At 34.1% G+C, this 15,184-nt stretch overlaps 1 protein-coding gene across 3 annotated transcripts in view; it reads right to left on the bottom strand.

Moving 5' to 3' along the window:
• LOC128212977 (cytosolic carboxypeptidase 6-like) overlaps positions 1–15,184 on the bottom strand; it is a 28,241-nt gene that overhangs the window by 12,887 nt on the left and 170 nt on the right. For all 3 annotated transcript variants that reach the window (XM_052918409.1, XM_052918410.1, XM_052918411.1), the window contains exons 2-9: positions 12,310–12,435; positions 11,881–12,005; positions 11,369–11,463; positions 10,622–10,838; positions 10,325–10,454; positions 9,268–9,382; positions 7,256–7,367; positions 3,157–3,359 (exon numbers count right to left, since the gene is read on the bottom strand). In XM_052918409.1, coding sequence (XP_052774369.1) covers positions 3,157–3,359; positions 7,256–7,367; positions 9,268–9,382; positions 10,325–10,454; positions 10,622–10,838; positions 11,369–11,463; positions 11,881–12,005; positions 12,310–12,435 — 1,123 coding nt within the window. The remainder of the gene's footprint in view (positions 1–3,156; positions 3,360–7,255; positions 7,368–9,267; positions 9,383–10,324; positions 10,455–10,621; positions 10,839–11,368; positions 11,464–11,880; positions 12,006–12,309; positions 12,436–15,184) is intronic.

The following is a 15,184-nucleotide window of genomic DNA, read 5'->3' on the forward strand; positions in this document are numbered from 1 at the left end:
TCGGAAACAATCTTCGGGAATTTTTGGCAAAAAAGGGCCGTAACTCCTAAATGACTAAAGCGATTCCCATGGCTATCGAACTTGATCAAGATATTATGGTCACAAACATGTGTTTAAAGTTTGGTGAGGATTGGACAAACGGTTTTCAAGAATTAGATCGGAAACAATCTTCGGGACGTACGTACGTACGTACGTACGTACGTACGTACGTACGGACAAGGGCAACCCTATATGCCGCCACTTTGTGGGGGCATAATAACTAGAAATGTGTCCATAGGACACGGATGCCCCCACTTCGATTTTTTGTCACAGAAAATAAGCCATAATGATTATTCAGGATAATCTGAGGGCCCTAACTCCTAAATGATTAAAGCGATTTCCATGGCTATCGAACTTGATCAAGATATTATGGTCACAAACATGTGTTAAAAGTTTGGTGAGGATTGGACAAACAGTTTTCAAGAATTAGATCGGAAACAATCTTCGGGACGTATTTTTCAAGTCTTTTTTTGCAAATAAAGGGCCGTAACTCCTAAATGCCAAAAGCGATTTCCATGGCTATCGAACTTGATCAAGATATTATGGTCACAATCATGTATGTAAAGTTTGGTGAGGATTGGACACATACTTTTCAAGAATTAGATTGGAAACATATATTTTTGAAGTATTTTTGGCAAAAAAGGGCCGTAACTCCTAAATGACTAAAGCGATTTCCATGACTATCGAACTTGATCAAGATATTATGGTCACAAACATGTGTTTAAAGTTTGGTGAGGATTGGACAAACGGTTTTCAAGAATTAGATCGGAAACAATCTTCGGGAATTTTTGGCAAAAAAGGGCCGTAACTCCTAAATGACTAAAGCGATTTCCATGGCTATCGAACTTGATCAAGATATTATGGTCACAAACATGTGTTTAAAGTTTGGTGAGGATTGGACAAACGGTTTTCAAGAATTAGATCGGAAACAATCTTCGGGACGTACGTACGTACGTACGTACGTACGGACAAGGGCAACCCTATATGCCGCCACTTTGTGGGGGCATAATAACTAGAAATGTGTCCATAGGACACGGATGCCCCCACTTCGATTTTTTGTCACAGAAAATAAGCCATAATGATTATTCAGGATAATCTGAGGGCCCTAACTCCTAAATGATTAAAGCGATTTCCATGGCTATCGAACTTGATCAAGATATTATGGTCACAAACATGTGTTAAAAGTTTGGTGAGGATTGGACAAACAGTTTTCAAGAATTAGATCGGAAACAATCTTCGGGACGTATTTTTCAAGTCTTTTTTTGCAAATAAAGGGCCGTAACTCCTAAATGCCAAAAGCGATTTCCATGGCTATCGAACTTGATCAAGATATTATGGTCACAATCATGTATGTAAAGTTTGGTGAGGATTGGACACATACTTTTCAAGAATTAGATTGGAAACATATATTTTTGAAGTATTTTTGGCAAAAAAGGGCCGTAACTCCTAAATGACTAAAGCGATTTCCATGACTATCGAACTTGATCAAGATATTATGGTCACAAACATGTGTACGTACGTACGTACGGACAAGGGCAACCCTTTATGCCGCCACTTTGTGGGGGCATAAAAAAAGCAAATAATAAAAATGTTATCAATTCCAAGAATTACAGTTCGCAAAAGTCAGGCGAAGATGTACATCACTCCAATGCTAATGAAGTAACATGGGGCATATAAAGCGAATGTTTTATTACAATCTTAATATCATTAAACAGCATTTTCCATTTGATTGGGTCCTAAATCAGGTTAAAAGTTGGCGCATCTTTTCGGTGTCCCAGTTTACACTATAATAAACAGAAATTATTGGCTACAAAAACTCCAGTTGTTTGCAAAATGTAGCTTATTATATAGTTTAAGACAAACATGCATTTCCAATTAGCTTAAAAAATAATGGCAACTGACATTTCTGCAAGAGATATTGCCTTTTCAGAGAACAATAAAGTCAATTTTCTATTAGAAAGTGGGGAAACATTGAGCAATGATGTCAATTAGGTCTGTGTATATTTCAAAGGAGGCCAATCTTATCAAGTTTTGCACAATATTGATCACTAAACACCAGTAACAAGAGGAGTGTAATTACAGGAAAATACTTCAATATACAATTATGAAAGAGCTCATATTGGTCCTACACACAGAAATGAATACCCAAAAGAATAATTTCCATTATTTGTACAAGTTTCGATCAATCATAATTTATGGATAGCTAGTATGTTTTTCCGGGACGCAGAAATTACAGTAATAACTGGCATAAAAGCCCCCTGCCTGTCTCTACTGGGAAATATATGGGCTTCTTGCATGACGAGCAACGACTTAAACTAGGCACCATTGCTGAGACTGGACAAAACAACACTCCCTACGTGGGCAGAATGGTCGGCAATGAGTTTTACCAGAGCATAAAAAAACCCATCTAAAAGTTTGGATGAAAACACAAAGTGGAAGAAACTAATATCTTTGAATAATAATTGTTCATAAACTGTCTGCATTTGTATGAAATATTTCAATATTTGGTGATCTGGTCTCTGGCTGGCTTCAGTCTGGCAATCAAGAGCAACTTGAACATCAAGGAACTTCATTTTTTATAAATAATATAACCAGAACATTTTGTACTTGCTAAATGGAAAGACCAAATATGTGCAAACATCCTGGAATGCCACAGTTAATGACCCATGTATATAACCATGTTACCCTTGCTCAGCAAGATCTTTAATATCACCTCACAAATATAGCCAAAATCTGTCAAGTAAGTGTCACAAAATGATCACGATTAATGTAGTATCTTGTCCTTAGGGACAAATAACAGCAGACCAAAATCATATTGCATTTTCTTCGATTAGTCAGGTGGTATAATTCAATGATTAAGCCTAAGGTAATGGTCAAGCTAATCATGTACATTGTCATTGCCAACTTGTATACTAAGTTTCATGTGAATATCTTCAGTTGTAGCCAAATTTTACAGGTTTTGCTCAATTCTACCAAAGCTGACAGTGACGGCAAGAAGGCTATGACAAAACTGTCTTTGAAAATCGACTGCCTTATTATTGTTATGCTATCGCAATTAATGCAATTCTTTGAAAATTCTAATTAGCTTCTGTCAGCATCTGCCACCTAAACACTGACCTTCTTCCTGTTCCAGCCTTTACAGCGTCACGGTTGAAGTTTGTGTTCGCGAGGGAGAAGTCCTCCGCATTGCCGCATAGCAGTTTCGGGAATACTGACTGTCGCTCGTAGCGATCGATATCTTCAAATGTGTTTCCGTACATAAAGCCGTTCATCAGCGTTGAGTGGGCGTGTAGATCAATAAAGAAGTCTACAATCAGTTTCTGAAATCAAGTTTCATGAACTGGCTATAAAAGTGCATTTATAGTGCATGTGACATTATACAGTTTCTTGGAGGATAATAATAATTATGCATATAAAATATTTTGCCTAAAATTGAAGGCCTTCATTGGGAATAGAATAAATAATGGAACTGCAATACAATTTGAACAAAACATAAAAACATCAATGGCACATTAAAACAAACTATATCATAAATATAAAATTCTGAAGATATCTTGACTAGCCATTCATGGTGGGACAAAAATTAGACATTCCACAAAATTGTTTATGAAACTTTATGGAAGCAATAGAGATCATAACGATGATTGAAATAAAAACATAACAGTGAATCCAAACATCTCCCCAAAGAGAAATTGTCTCATTTACGTTTGTTCTATGTAAGGGGGTTTGCCGGGAATAATCATTCTAATTGCGTATGAGCTGATAGATTGTTTTGTCTGCATTATATCTAATGGTGGTATTTATATATCTATCTTGGATTAAACATCAATTTAGATCAACTACCCTTTATTACACTAATTTTCCAAAACGCTCATATACCATGCTAAAGTATTATTTGATTTATAGTTTCCCTGTCAAGGGAAAAAATATTGTGCAATAATTTTGGCGTACTTTTGTTATTTGGGCTCCATGTATACTGATAAAAATGTCTGGGGAATTTTCTATCAAAATGTTATAAGGAATGAATAGCAGACATTTCCATTATCAGTAAGGTATAATATTCTCAACCTAAAGTGGAAAGATAGGGCAATATCTACGAGGCAATTTCAAAAGATAACTTTCTGCCCTTTCCATTTTCAGAACATGCAATTTTAATATAGAAATTGTTATAAAAAGTCTTCCTTTTTTCAAAATTTGAAGATGAACTGTTTTATTTGCACTTGAAAATAATGCTGATGGAAGACATTTCTAGGCCTACAATTTAGAATTCAAAAATATATGTTTTGGGCAAAACAGACGGCTAATAGGCATCTTTATACCCACTTAAGGCTATTTAGAGTGATCCTCAGAAAGGGAAAATAGCAGTTCCAAACAGGCCATTACCCACTCTGTAGCTGCAGACCATTCATTTCGGGGCTGGTTTATATCTGGCCTCATTTATATTCCATTAGAAATAAGTCAATATTGATCTTGCCAGAATTGCTCAAGTAAAGAAATTACATTCAGGTTTCGGTACAAATCTAATCTATTTTTTACAGGACGCATGATACCGCAGCTTCATTATGAAACAACTGACGTATTTGTAATTCTATCACGGAAACAAAAGCTTCAAACTGACAATTTTCAGACACATAATAAAAAAAAACTGCACATTGCAGCTTTTATGAATCGTAAAAGTTTTAACTGAACGTGAGAAAAGTATTCACTTCAGATCCTGTGAATTCTTCATTTGGGAGTAGAATTTAAAAGGGAAAAGTTATTTAAAGCTGTAACCAGGCAGACCTGGATTTAGAAATGAAATCTTTTTCAATATTACAATAATAGCAAGGTGCAAGATGATATATCTTTTTATTGGTCCAATATTGAGCGGCCATGCGAACATGCATGCATGAACAATGCTAATATATAAAGAACCGAGGGCAACACTTGTGGATACCAATGTATTTTACAGGCATGTCTTTAACACTTATCTGAACTTGAGTAATGGGCCTCGCTACACTAATTTGTATCTTCTTATGTTATATGATGTCTACTAAGTTTCAAGTAAATCTCTTAAACACTATACAAGTAATAGCAATAGTAAGTTTTTCCGCTCACTCAACTGATGAACACAGGTTGTCTTGTAAGCACAGTTGTTAGCACACACACCAAGGTGTCTCTAGATTCTTGGCCTGGGTGTATGTGAGTTTGGTTTGTGGTCACCAACATGAAAATGCATACACTTAACAAAACTTCTAACTAGACCATGACTTCTAACATGCCTTTAACAACAAAATGGCATAAATATAATTAATTTAAAATATTAACACCTCAACTTCCATTCCTTAAATGAACTGCCTTTCGGCAATTGTGATTATCATCCGATGGTCACAACATCTTTAGAATTGTTCGGATCACGGAATCATCGCATAACAATATACATGGAAATTGTTTATAGTGTCTTTGTCAGCAGGTCCCGTAAGAAGTAAATCAAAATTTTAGTGTTTATCCATGATATATTAAATGTATTGTTGCTATTTGTATTTCAATATTACGTTTAAAAGTAATTTATAGTGGTTGATCTTTTCCCGCGTTATTGTGAAGTCATTTATAAACTGTTTCCGGTTGCAATTGGGTCATTCTATTCACAGAAAAGGTGAGAAAGGTTTACTATAAGATTTTCTTTAAAAAAATGATGTATTTTTTCAACAATTCTTGAATTAAATAATGAACTATTGGTGTAAATATAAAAAATGAATTGTGGGATTGATGTCATTATCGGGGATATGAACCCAATTGGGGTTATCAAAGTATGCCTGGCTCCAATTTCTCAAAAATTGTTAAGCATAACTTACTTAAATATCTTATTTCATTTAGCAATATTACTAACTTAAATATGATTTATAAAACAACTTGTAGTTTGTCTTATTTATCTTTAATACTTTTTTGTTTAGAAGCCGCAAAACTGTTTAGAAAATGATTATTACACCTTTCATACTAAATCAAAAAAGCGTGCTGAGCTAGATCCTGTTATAAGGGACTTAAGAAGTTTTGAGAAATTTGAGCCTGGAGTTCGCACACTTATACCACCCAAACTGCCTTCATACCCCAATAATGACGTCAATCCCACAATTTATTCCTTAAGATGAAACATTTGTTAATTTTCTACTTGGGCCTGTTCAAGTTATTGAGAATCAGGTTTGTTGTCATATTACATGGTTCCTTTTATGTAGTTTCACTTTTTAAATTTTTTCGGAATATCATGTAGAGCATCCATGAACTATGCTTAGAAATGACCATTGGTATAAAGATTACAGGTACTAGATCATATTTATGACGGTATCAGCTGGAACACAATTCTTATCTGGATAAAAGTCTTGTAAAGAGTATTGGTAAGTAAAGTTTTAAGTGAAAAATTGGAGTCAATAACCATTTTTGTTTATAATTTAATGCAAGCCAATGTACAATGACCATGAGATATTAACTACAGATTAATCGGGATCTTTCTACCAGACTCCATGCTCTGTTTAGTTACTTAACCCTTATTCTCACATTGTGTTCATGCTCTTAGATAGATATTCCATGTCAATAACCCCTGTCATTTTATTTTCACAATGATCCATCATAAAAAAGTGATATTGAAATACTGTAGTTATGCATGTGTATCATAGGGACAACACTCTACTGGTGTTCTTGTAAGAGCCATAGGACTTGCCACACATTTGTGCTTTAGTCATTTGAATTTGTTAAATAGTTTCCGAGAAACGATTGTCATAGCTTAACACTGTTATCACTGACATATACTGATTGTCTACCCCGACACCTAGGGTATAACAAACCTGTTTTTTTATTCCTTGAAAAAAAAGAGCATAAAATGAATGATAGGGATGCTTTCACAACACAATTGTGTGCTTTCACAACAAACATGTGTCAAAATCCTAGTGGTCAATTATTTTAAAAAAAGAGAGAAAAAAAGACATCAAAATAGTACTTGACAGATCTTTTACTGCCACATAAGAGTAAAATGGCATTTCTTTACACGACAGATAGTGGTAAAATAAGCACAAGCCTGTAAGCCAAGTCCTCGTAAAGTGTTTGCCGGGCTTGTTCAAAATTAAGACTAGACATAGCCAGGCTTGTTAGATTTTCTTAAGCCAAGTAGTAATGTAAGAATTCCAGCTTGTTTATTCAAGAGTGTTATTCTGATAATGGCTACATAGTATGCTACTGCCTATACCTCGTCCCTGTCATACTCCATAAGCAGGTTCTTGGTGGCGTACAATGTCGGGTGGGCCCAGGGGGAGGGTTCCTGCCAGTGACGATTTAGGTCAAAACCCATCAACGAGCACCTGCAACAGTAAATGGATGGATATTAAACTCAGGTTTTATCATATTCCATTAGCAGGTTCTCATTGGTATACAATGTCAGTTGGGCAAAAGCGGAGGATCCTGCCACGGACAATTCAGGACAAAACCCATCGATGAACATCTTTCACTAGAAACACACTGGATTTGTTTCCTTCCAGTAGTAGATTCTCGTTGGCATACAATTTTGGGTGTGCAAAGGAGGGCGGTATCTACCACTGACAATTCAGGTTAAACCCATTCAACGAGCACCTGGAACTCAAAAGACACTGGATTAGAAACTGTTGTTTTATCATATTCCATTATTCCATTAGCAGCTTCTCATTGGAGTTCAATGTTTGGTGGGACCAGGGGGACGGTTCCTGCCAGTAAAGATTGAGGTCAAAACCCTTTTAAAAGCAACATGATATGACTAGACAGGATGGATTGAAAACAGCAGTTGGGTCATTAGGGAACAAAAATCAGTCTTAAATCATAATCGATGACTGAAATATTAGCCAAGCCATTTCAATCATTTCAATGAGTTCAAGAACAATGAGTAAACATGAAAGCAAATTCTTATCTTCTATTTTTGATGTTTTGAAATATTTTTTTAACAATAAGCTATAGTTTTTTCGCTGAATTCAAAAATGATTTATACTATTGTTCTACCTTTTTTATTTGTATAGAGGATAAAGTAACATAGCAATTTTATGCAATTGTGTGTATAAGTGATATCAAAGTAAACAAAAGATTTGAGCCAATACTTGATTACCATTTCATCCTTAGAGTCCTCCAAAAAGACTGTTTGTTTGCAGTGCCCTGACAAACTCACCTACAACTAAATTGTTTTACTTCCAGTGTAAGCAAAACCATTTTAAGTAATATATAAATATGTGTTACTTTGGTAAATGTTACTGGTAAGTCATCAATTAGATAAAACAAACCTGCCTATCTACTTTATGGAAGTAAACCTTGGGGTCTGTTACCAACTTGACCCTCTCTGACAATCATTCTGTTTTTCATATTTTATTAAGGTATATGGGGGGGTAGGTAGTGTCAAAACCAAACAAAAATATCTACCTACCTACACCAAATTATGGGAAATGCCAAACATTTTTTTATTAAGTATTATTATTGTGGAATAAATTCCAAGTCCACTGGTCATATAAAGTTTTCCAAATTTACAGAACAGTAACAACCACATGTTTTTTTTTTTAAACCAACTGTATGTTTCAAACAATCATCTACTTAAAGTTTGTAAAATTTGTAAAAGAATAATCAGCTACAACATGTTTACTATCACTATATCATCAATTAAATAAGAATTTTTAAATTATGTTATCAAAGTATTTAATTGATTAAATTTATAGGAATTGTTGCATAACAAAATCTTTCAATACTGAAAAAATACATCATAAATTTGTACTAAATTCTTTCTTCCAGAATTTCATAAGTGGGTATAGAATAGTTAAAATTTCACCAAATTGAAAGGTCATTAATTGATTTTACTAATTTACAAAGTTTTTTTTACGATTTTTTTTCACAAAAATATTTTTAGCATGCAAAACTATGAAAAGCAAAACAAGTGTTACACTTATGGAACTCTATCATCACAGTAACAAAATCAAAGTAAAAATTGTACTGAAATTCCAACATTGAGAATTACATATCTTGCAAATTTAAATTCCACCCAATTGTCAAAATCATATTAAATAAATTGATTTTATGATATGTTTTTGTTTTGTTTTTCCCCTGAATAAAATATTTTTTATTAGGCATATAGAGAATGCAAAATGTGATTTTCAGAATGAGATCTAATTAACATGCATTGAGCTCATCATAAAAAACTACATAATTGTTATAAAATTACCAATTACTTCAACATTGCTGAAATCTTCATACCTGTAGTTTCCAAGGTAGACTCCGTCTGGGTTCAACATGGGAACTATTTTGAACACAATGTGTTCTCGTAATGTTTTAGCTACTGGATGATTGCCTATTAAAAAGTCCATAAAACCTGCAAAAGAGATGTTTGTTGATTTTCATCAATTTCTGAAATCTGCAATAATGATCCTTGCTAATGAAACTAGGTTTTTTTTTGTTGTATGGTTTTAATAGTTTAAGTCATACAACAGAAGTTCAAAGGAAATCTTTGCAAGGTATAATGAATCTGTTAAATTCACATTTAAAAGCCTGATTTTTATCTTCTGTGTGATAAATATTTTGATGAAATATGTAGTACAGAAATATGTTGTGCATTATAATAGAGTCATTTTGTGAAATTGGTTAGTCAAAAGGGATACAAAATGGTATAAGTTATAACCATAAACTTTACATATGTTATTGAATCTAAAGTTGTATAAATTCACTGAAAACTTTATTCCATATTTACAAAAAAAGTGTACTCTAAAGTTTCATGAAGATCTGATTAAGATTGTGGCCGCTAATGTCCATAATTTTGTTCAAAACATTTGACCTAATGTCCCATATTTTGACCGGGCCCTAAATTAATTGACATGTATGATTTTTCATAGACAATCATTCTGACCAAAAATTCATAAAGATTTGGGCATCTAAAAACTAAAAATTTTGACCAGACACTACCCATATTCCAATGGGCAAGATTAAGAAATCGTCACAACTTGAATGTAAACCAGTTATTCAAATACTTGACCTATTTGACCTGACATGACCTATATTTGTAGTTTACTGAGATTTCAATAAGATCACATTCTGACCAAGTTTCATGCAGTTTGGATACAAATGGCTACTAGATGATTTACAAGTTAAATGTTCAAGACGCACAACAGACAATGACCCATCACAATATTGACCTTTGTTCAGGTAGGCTACAAATGCCCAAAATAACCATGTACTTCCAATAATGGAATCTTAATTGCACTAAATCAATGCATTTTCAATAATACAAGAAAAAAAATTGCAAAGTGTTGTGACATACCTTGGCATACAAACGAGGCTGGCGTCTCTCCTGGATGGACCCGTGCTGTCAAGAACACAATCCTTTTTGTCTCCTCCGGATACAGATTGTCTGGATGTGTGATGGTTATCAGGTCCAACCGCCGCTGTTGCTGTTCGGAAAAATATATATGGCCTCTTTAACATGTCATAAAGTGGACTAGAGTACTGATTTCATCCAAAACACACACAAAAGGCTGAAGCATGAAACAATAGGCTATAAGCTTTGATCAACTCTTAACCTCAATAAGTACAAGCTAACTACATTACAGAAACATACCACTGTGAGACATAACAATTCTCGTGTAAAGAAGTCCATGTTTCTCTTCTCCAGATTGTCCAAGTAGTTCTGAAGGCGAGTGTAGGAATAGGGGTAGCAATAAGAAAACTGGTAGACGTCATCATCTCGATCAAATACGAATGCGAATGACATGACATAGTTCTTTCTGTGATCTGGACATCTGTAGTAGTAAACATGCTTGGCAGGTACTCGAACCCTGAAAGTATTGAAGATTTGTCACACTTCTGCAGCCAGTATAAGATTGGTCAATTCTTCGGTTAACAAAAATGTTTATTGATAGGTCAATATTTATCCAATACTTAAAGCTGACCAATTAAAATTGTTTTATGTACAAACTAGCCACATGGTAACAGCTCTATCATTGATAAAGAAGATTAATAATGGTCTGATTTATCAGAAATTTGTTAAAGTTAACAACAATATTAACGACATCATTGTTAACTTTCAAAGGTGAAATATTTGATGATGTGCTCATTTGTTTAAATAAAACAAATTCAGCAGAAGCAGTTGTCTCAATTCTTGTTAGGACTACTGTAGATTGTAAGTGTATCCTTGAAATGTATACTACAATATAGATTTGAAAGTTAACAGCGATGAAATTAACAATGTTGTAAACTTTAACAAAGTTCTGAACAATCGACCCAATGTCTTGTCCGTCACTCAGTAGTTATTTTTAAGGCTAGCAATTTATTGTTCAAAGATATGAATGTATCACTTAATTCTTACCACTTAGGTCTACTCGTTGACTTCACAAATGGAGACATCCCTTCTCTGTATAAAGACTTGGTTTTGCTGAAGTTCACTATGTTAAATATAACTCTCTGAAAAATACAGGGTGAAACCTTTAACTCCATTCAAACTCTACCTATGACACACAATAAAAAATGAACAAGACTTTTAAGCTCCATTTTCCAAGCACATATACCAGAGTGTTTCAGTCAAATTTTGTTTTTCTTGAAACTTTTTTATATCAGAAGTCTTTGATGGACTGACTGAAACATATTTGGTGTAAAACACTTCTGAACTGAACAGTGGTTGAGTGAGTTTGGGTTTAATCAGTCAAAATCTAACATTTCTATTTTAGCTTATATTTTGTATCAAACCCTAGGCTACTATATAAAATTCTGATTTTTAATTCAAGTTGAACACACCCCCACACAAATAACACCAGTGCACGACTTGCTGGTTTGTGCTTATTTCGACCACTGTTTCAAAAGTGAAAGAATTAAGTTTTTAACCTGGTCAGCTTTAACATTTTCCACTGTAAAGTTGAACCACACACGAAACCTAGGATTGCATGTGTCTGGGCGGATGAACAAATCATACTCAAACTCGGTTATGTAGTCCACTCTACCAAGATTTCCTAAAACATAGTCTTTTTTATTACACTATCACACATCTTAGGTTAGCATTTCTTTTTTCATTCAATCTATTAAACAAAACCTGCATGCAATTCTGACACCTTTATACTAGAAAACAAATTTGTTTTATATTAATTATTATTTGTTTATAAGAACGATCGAATAGAAGTTAAATAGTGATACTGATGGATGAATTTACAGCATTGAACAAATCAGATGTCAGTTTACAAAACAAAAAAGTTGAAGACTACTCAAATATATATACTCTTTAGAAGGTTAGACAAAGTTGTCTGAAAACTTTCTTACCACATTCAAAGCATGCATCAAAGATCAAGTGGCCTTTCTTAGGTCTCCCAGTGAATCCTGGTGGAACAACAGCAAATTTGTTCACATTGCCAACAACAGGCTCCTCTGTACTGTCAGATTCACTTCCTATCAAAACAAATGTATAGCAAATAAAACATATCCTTAAATGATATATGGCATAATTGTATTGTTGTGCCACATAAATTAAGAGAATCATACCTATGTAACTGAAAAGTACAGAAAGCAAAGTGTAGAAGAAAAATCCCTCCCTCCATCCATCCAAACTTTGGCTGTAAAGTCACTAGAAAGGCAGCTCTGATGTACTATCAAAATGAGATAAAAGTACACTAAGGAGCTCATATATTGCCACACAGCCTAAATGACTGTCTAATGTATTACATTTAATCAATGCATGACAGACACACATGTGTTATATCATACTGCAGGGGGGCATAGTTTTCCACTTTTTTTGGTGGGGTAGGCGATTGAAATACATGTAGGTGGAACCTACCTTACCAATGCCCTTGTGAAACTAAATTGAGTCAACCTGTGTTTTTAAACATCTAGGTGGAAACAGATAGGATATTATATGTAATTACCAAATGCTTAACTTTTTAGTTCAAAAATACTTTTAAACTACAAGTTCTGCTGTTGAAAAAAGCAGACAAAATAAAAAAGAAATGTTGAGTGTGGTTCGCTGTTTTCATCCCTTTGTGTTATACCCAAATAAATCAGGTTACAGTGGCTGATGCTGGCTTTGGCTGAATTGGAAGCATATTTGTTCCCACTAGTCGTACCCATCAGATCGCCCTTAATACTTAGTTGAACAAAATGGCTGCAATACAATTTCTTAAACAATATAAATAAAAATAAATAAATAAATATATAGAATCCAAGTATAATCAGTTCCATGAAACTAGTAAATATCTCTATTGGTTTAACAGTTATAAATATTTATATCAAGCTGGTTCCGCATCATGTCAATTACTCCCGGGTTCCCATGTTAGTATCAGATTTGTGCGATTTTACCTTGAGTCAGACTCAAAATCTAAACCCAACCCTCCCTTTCAAAGTATGAAGGCTTCATGGCCCCAATTTCCCATTAAAGGCACACAATTTAGGTTGATGCAAAAAAATATTTTCTCATGTTCAATGATCAAAACAAAAAATATCGTATGATTTGTGAACAGATAAAAAATACTAGCCTTTTAAAAAAAAATTTTGCTATGCTGCCACAAATTCCCCAGATTAAAAGCCAAAAAATTATCGCTTATATTGTTAAGACTTCTGTAAATAATTATTACTTGACACAATATTCTAAAGGAAATCATTCTAGCCCAAAAACTCAAAATGAACAAATTTTATGTAAAACTTTTATATGGTTAGTTATAAATAGCTATAAATAGCATATTTGTAAAAAAATATTCATAAATCAAACAAAGTCTATTGTTTTTCAAATAAATGGCCATTATCAATGGACTTTTGACATTTTATTGTGCATGAAGAAAGAAAATATATAGAAAGAAATGGAGTATGCACAGAGAAGGGTTTAAAAACAGAGAGTTATGACTTAGGAAAAGTTGAATGCATCAACTTTGATGACTGACAAAATCGAGGGTCAAAGCATATTGTTTTGTTAATTGTTGACTGGAAAATGTTTGCTTGTGGCATTCTGTTCTGAATGGAGGTTTCTGGAAATATGAGGTGGGCTGAGTCTATCATGAGGTGGGCTGAGTCTTGAGCCAAGTTGAGGTTAGCCACAATAATGCATGTTTAGGGAACTTTATTAACATTTGGATATTCATTTTGTTCCTTAAACACCACAAGTCAACTGAGCAGTACCACAGACCTATTAACCATGGATTGGCAACTGCCCAATATCAGTGAAACGATAAGAAATAATAATTTACCCACAATCTTAGCGTGCGCACTTCAAATATCGGAAATTTCCGCTGAATCTCCGATCGGTGATTAACAGCGATCTTCGGTTATTTCCGCCAGCTCTGCTGGCGGAATTATTTTTAACACCGATCGACATGTCGCATGAAATATGTTTGTAGTTTGTCATTATTGCATTTTGTCTAAATATCGAAGTATTAATCAGGACCTAATATGTTCCTGATTAAATTTATATTTAGTTTAATTAATGTTTTCCTACATGTATATATTCGGCCGATGTCGGACGCCTCGTAAACGACCACACGTTAAGATCTCAGAATGAAATCGCGCTGTACGCGTGAGTTTTAGCTAATCGCATTAACACAGACGAGAGTTGCCAATCCATGGTTTATAGGTCCGTGGCAGTACCAATGTAAAATATATTCTTCAACTATTACTCCACAATACTTTACACTTCACTATTAAATTAAAAAAAAAGTTACACTTTAATTATTTAACCAATACCTTTTACTTATTACACTTAAGTGTTTTATGAAACACAAATAATTAATTTAATTCAGATCGACATCTGTCAATAAAGCATCGCCATTTTGAAACCATCTAGCAGGTGCCCATTATCTTTCCCCCCAATATACTTAGTGCTGGGGTCTGTCATTCTTGGCTAGGAAAACAACAAGTGGGTTATGGACGTGTAGAGTTGCCAAATCAAAAATCATTAAAGACTCTGAAGCGGCTGTTTATATGGACTAAGTTGAGGTTCTGGTTTGAGTACGAAGTAGCTTGAATTGTTGATGCATATCGAGTGCAGGCCCAAAAAATTCGGCCACACTTTAAGCAAAGCATGAATCAATTGATATGAATGAGAATCTCTGTTAAAATGATACCGAACCAGGGTGCTAAAATGAACTACTCAGTCAACTGTAGTGTAGTTGTAAACCAAGGCAAACATCAACAACAAACGAAGAGTAATAAGTGA

The sequence above is a fragment of the Mya arenaria genome, chromosome 13 (assembly GCF_026914265.1).
Source record: "Mya arenaria isolate MELC-2E11 chromosome 13, ASM2691426v1".
In the NCBI taxonomy this organism is placed as follows: Eukaryota; Metazoa; Mollusca; class Bivalvia; order Myida; family Myidae; genus Mya; species Mya arenaria.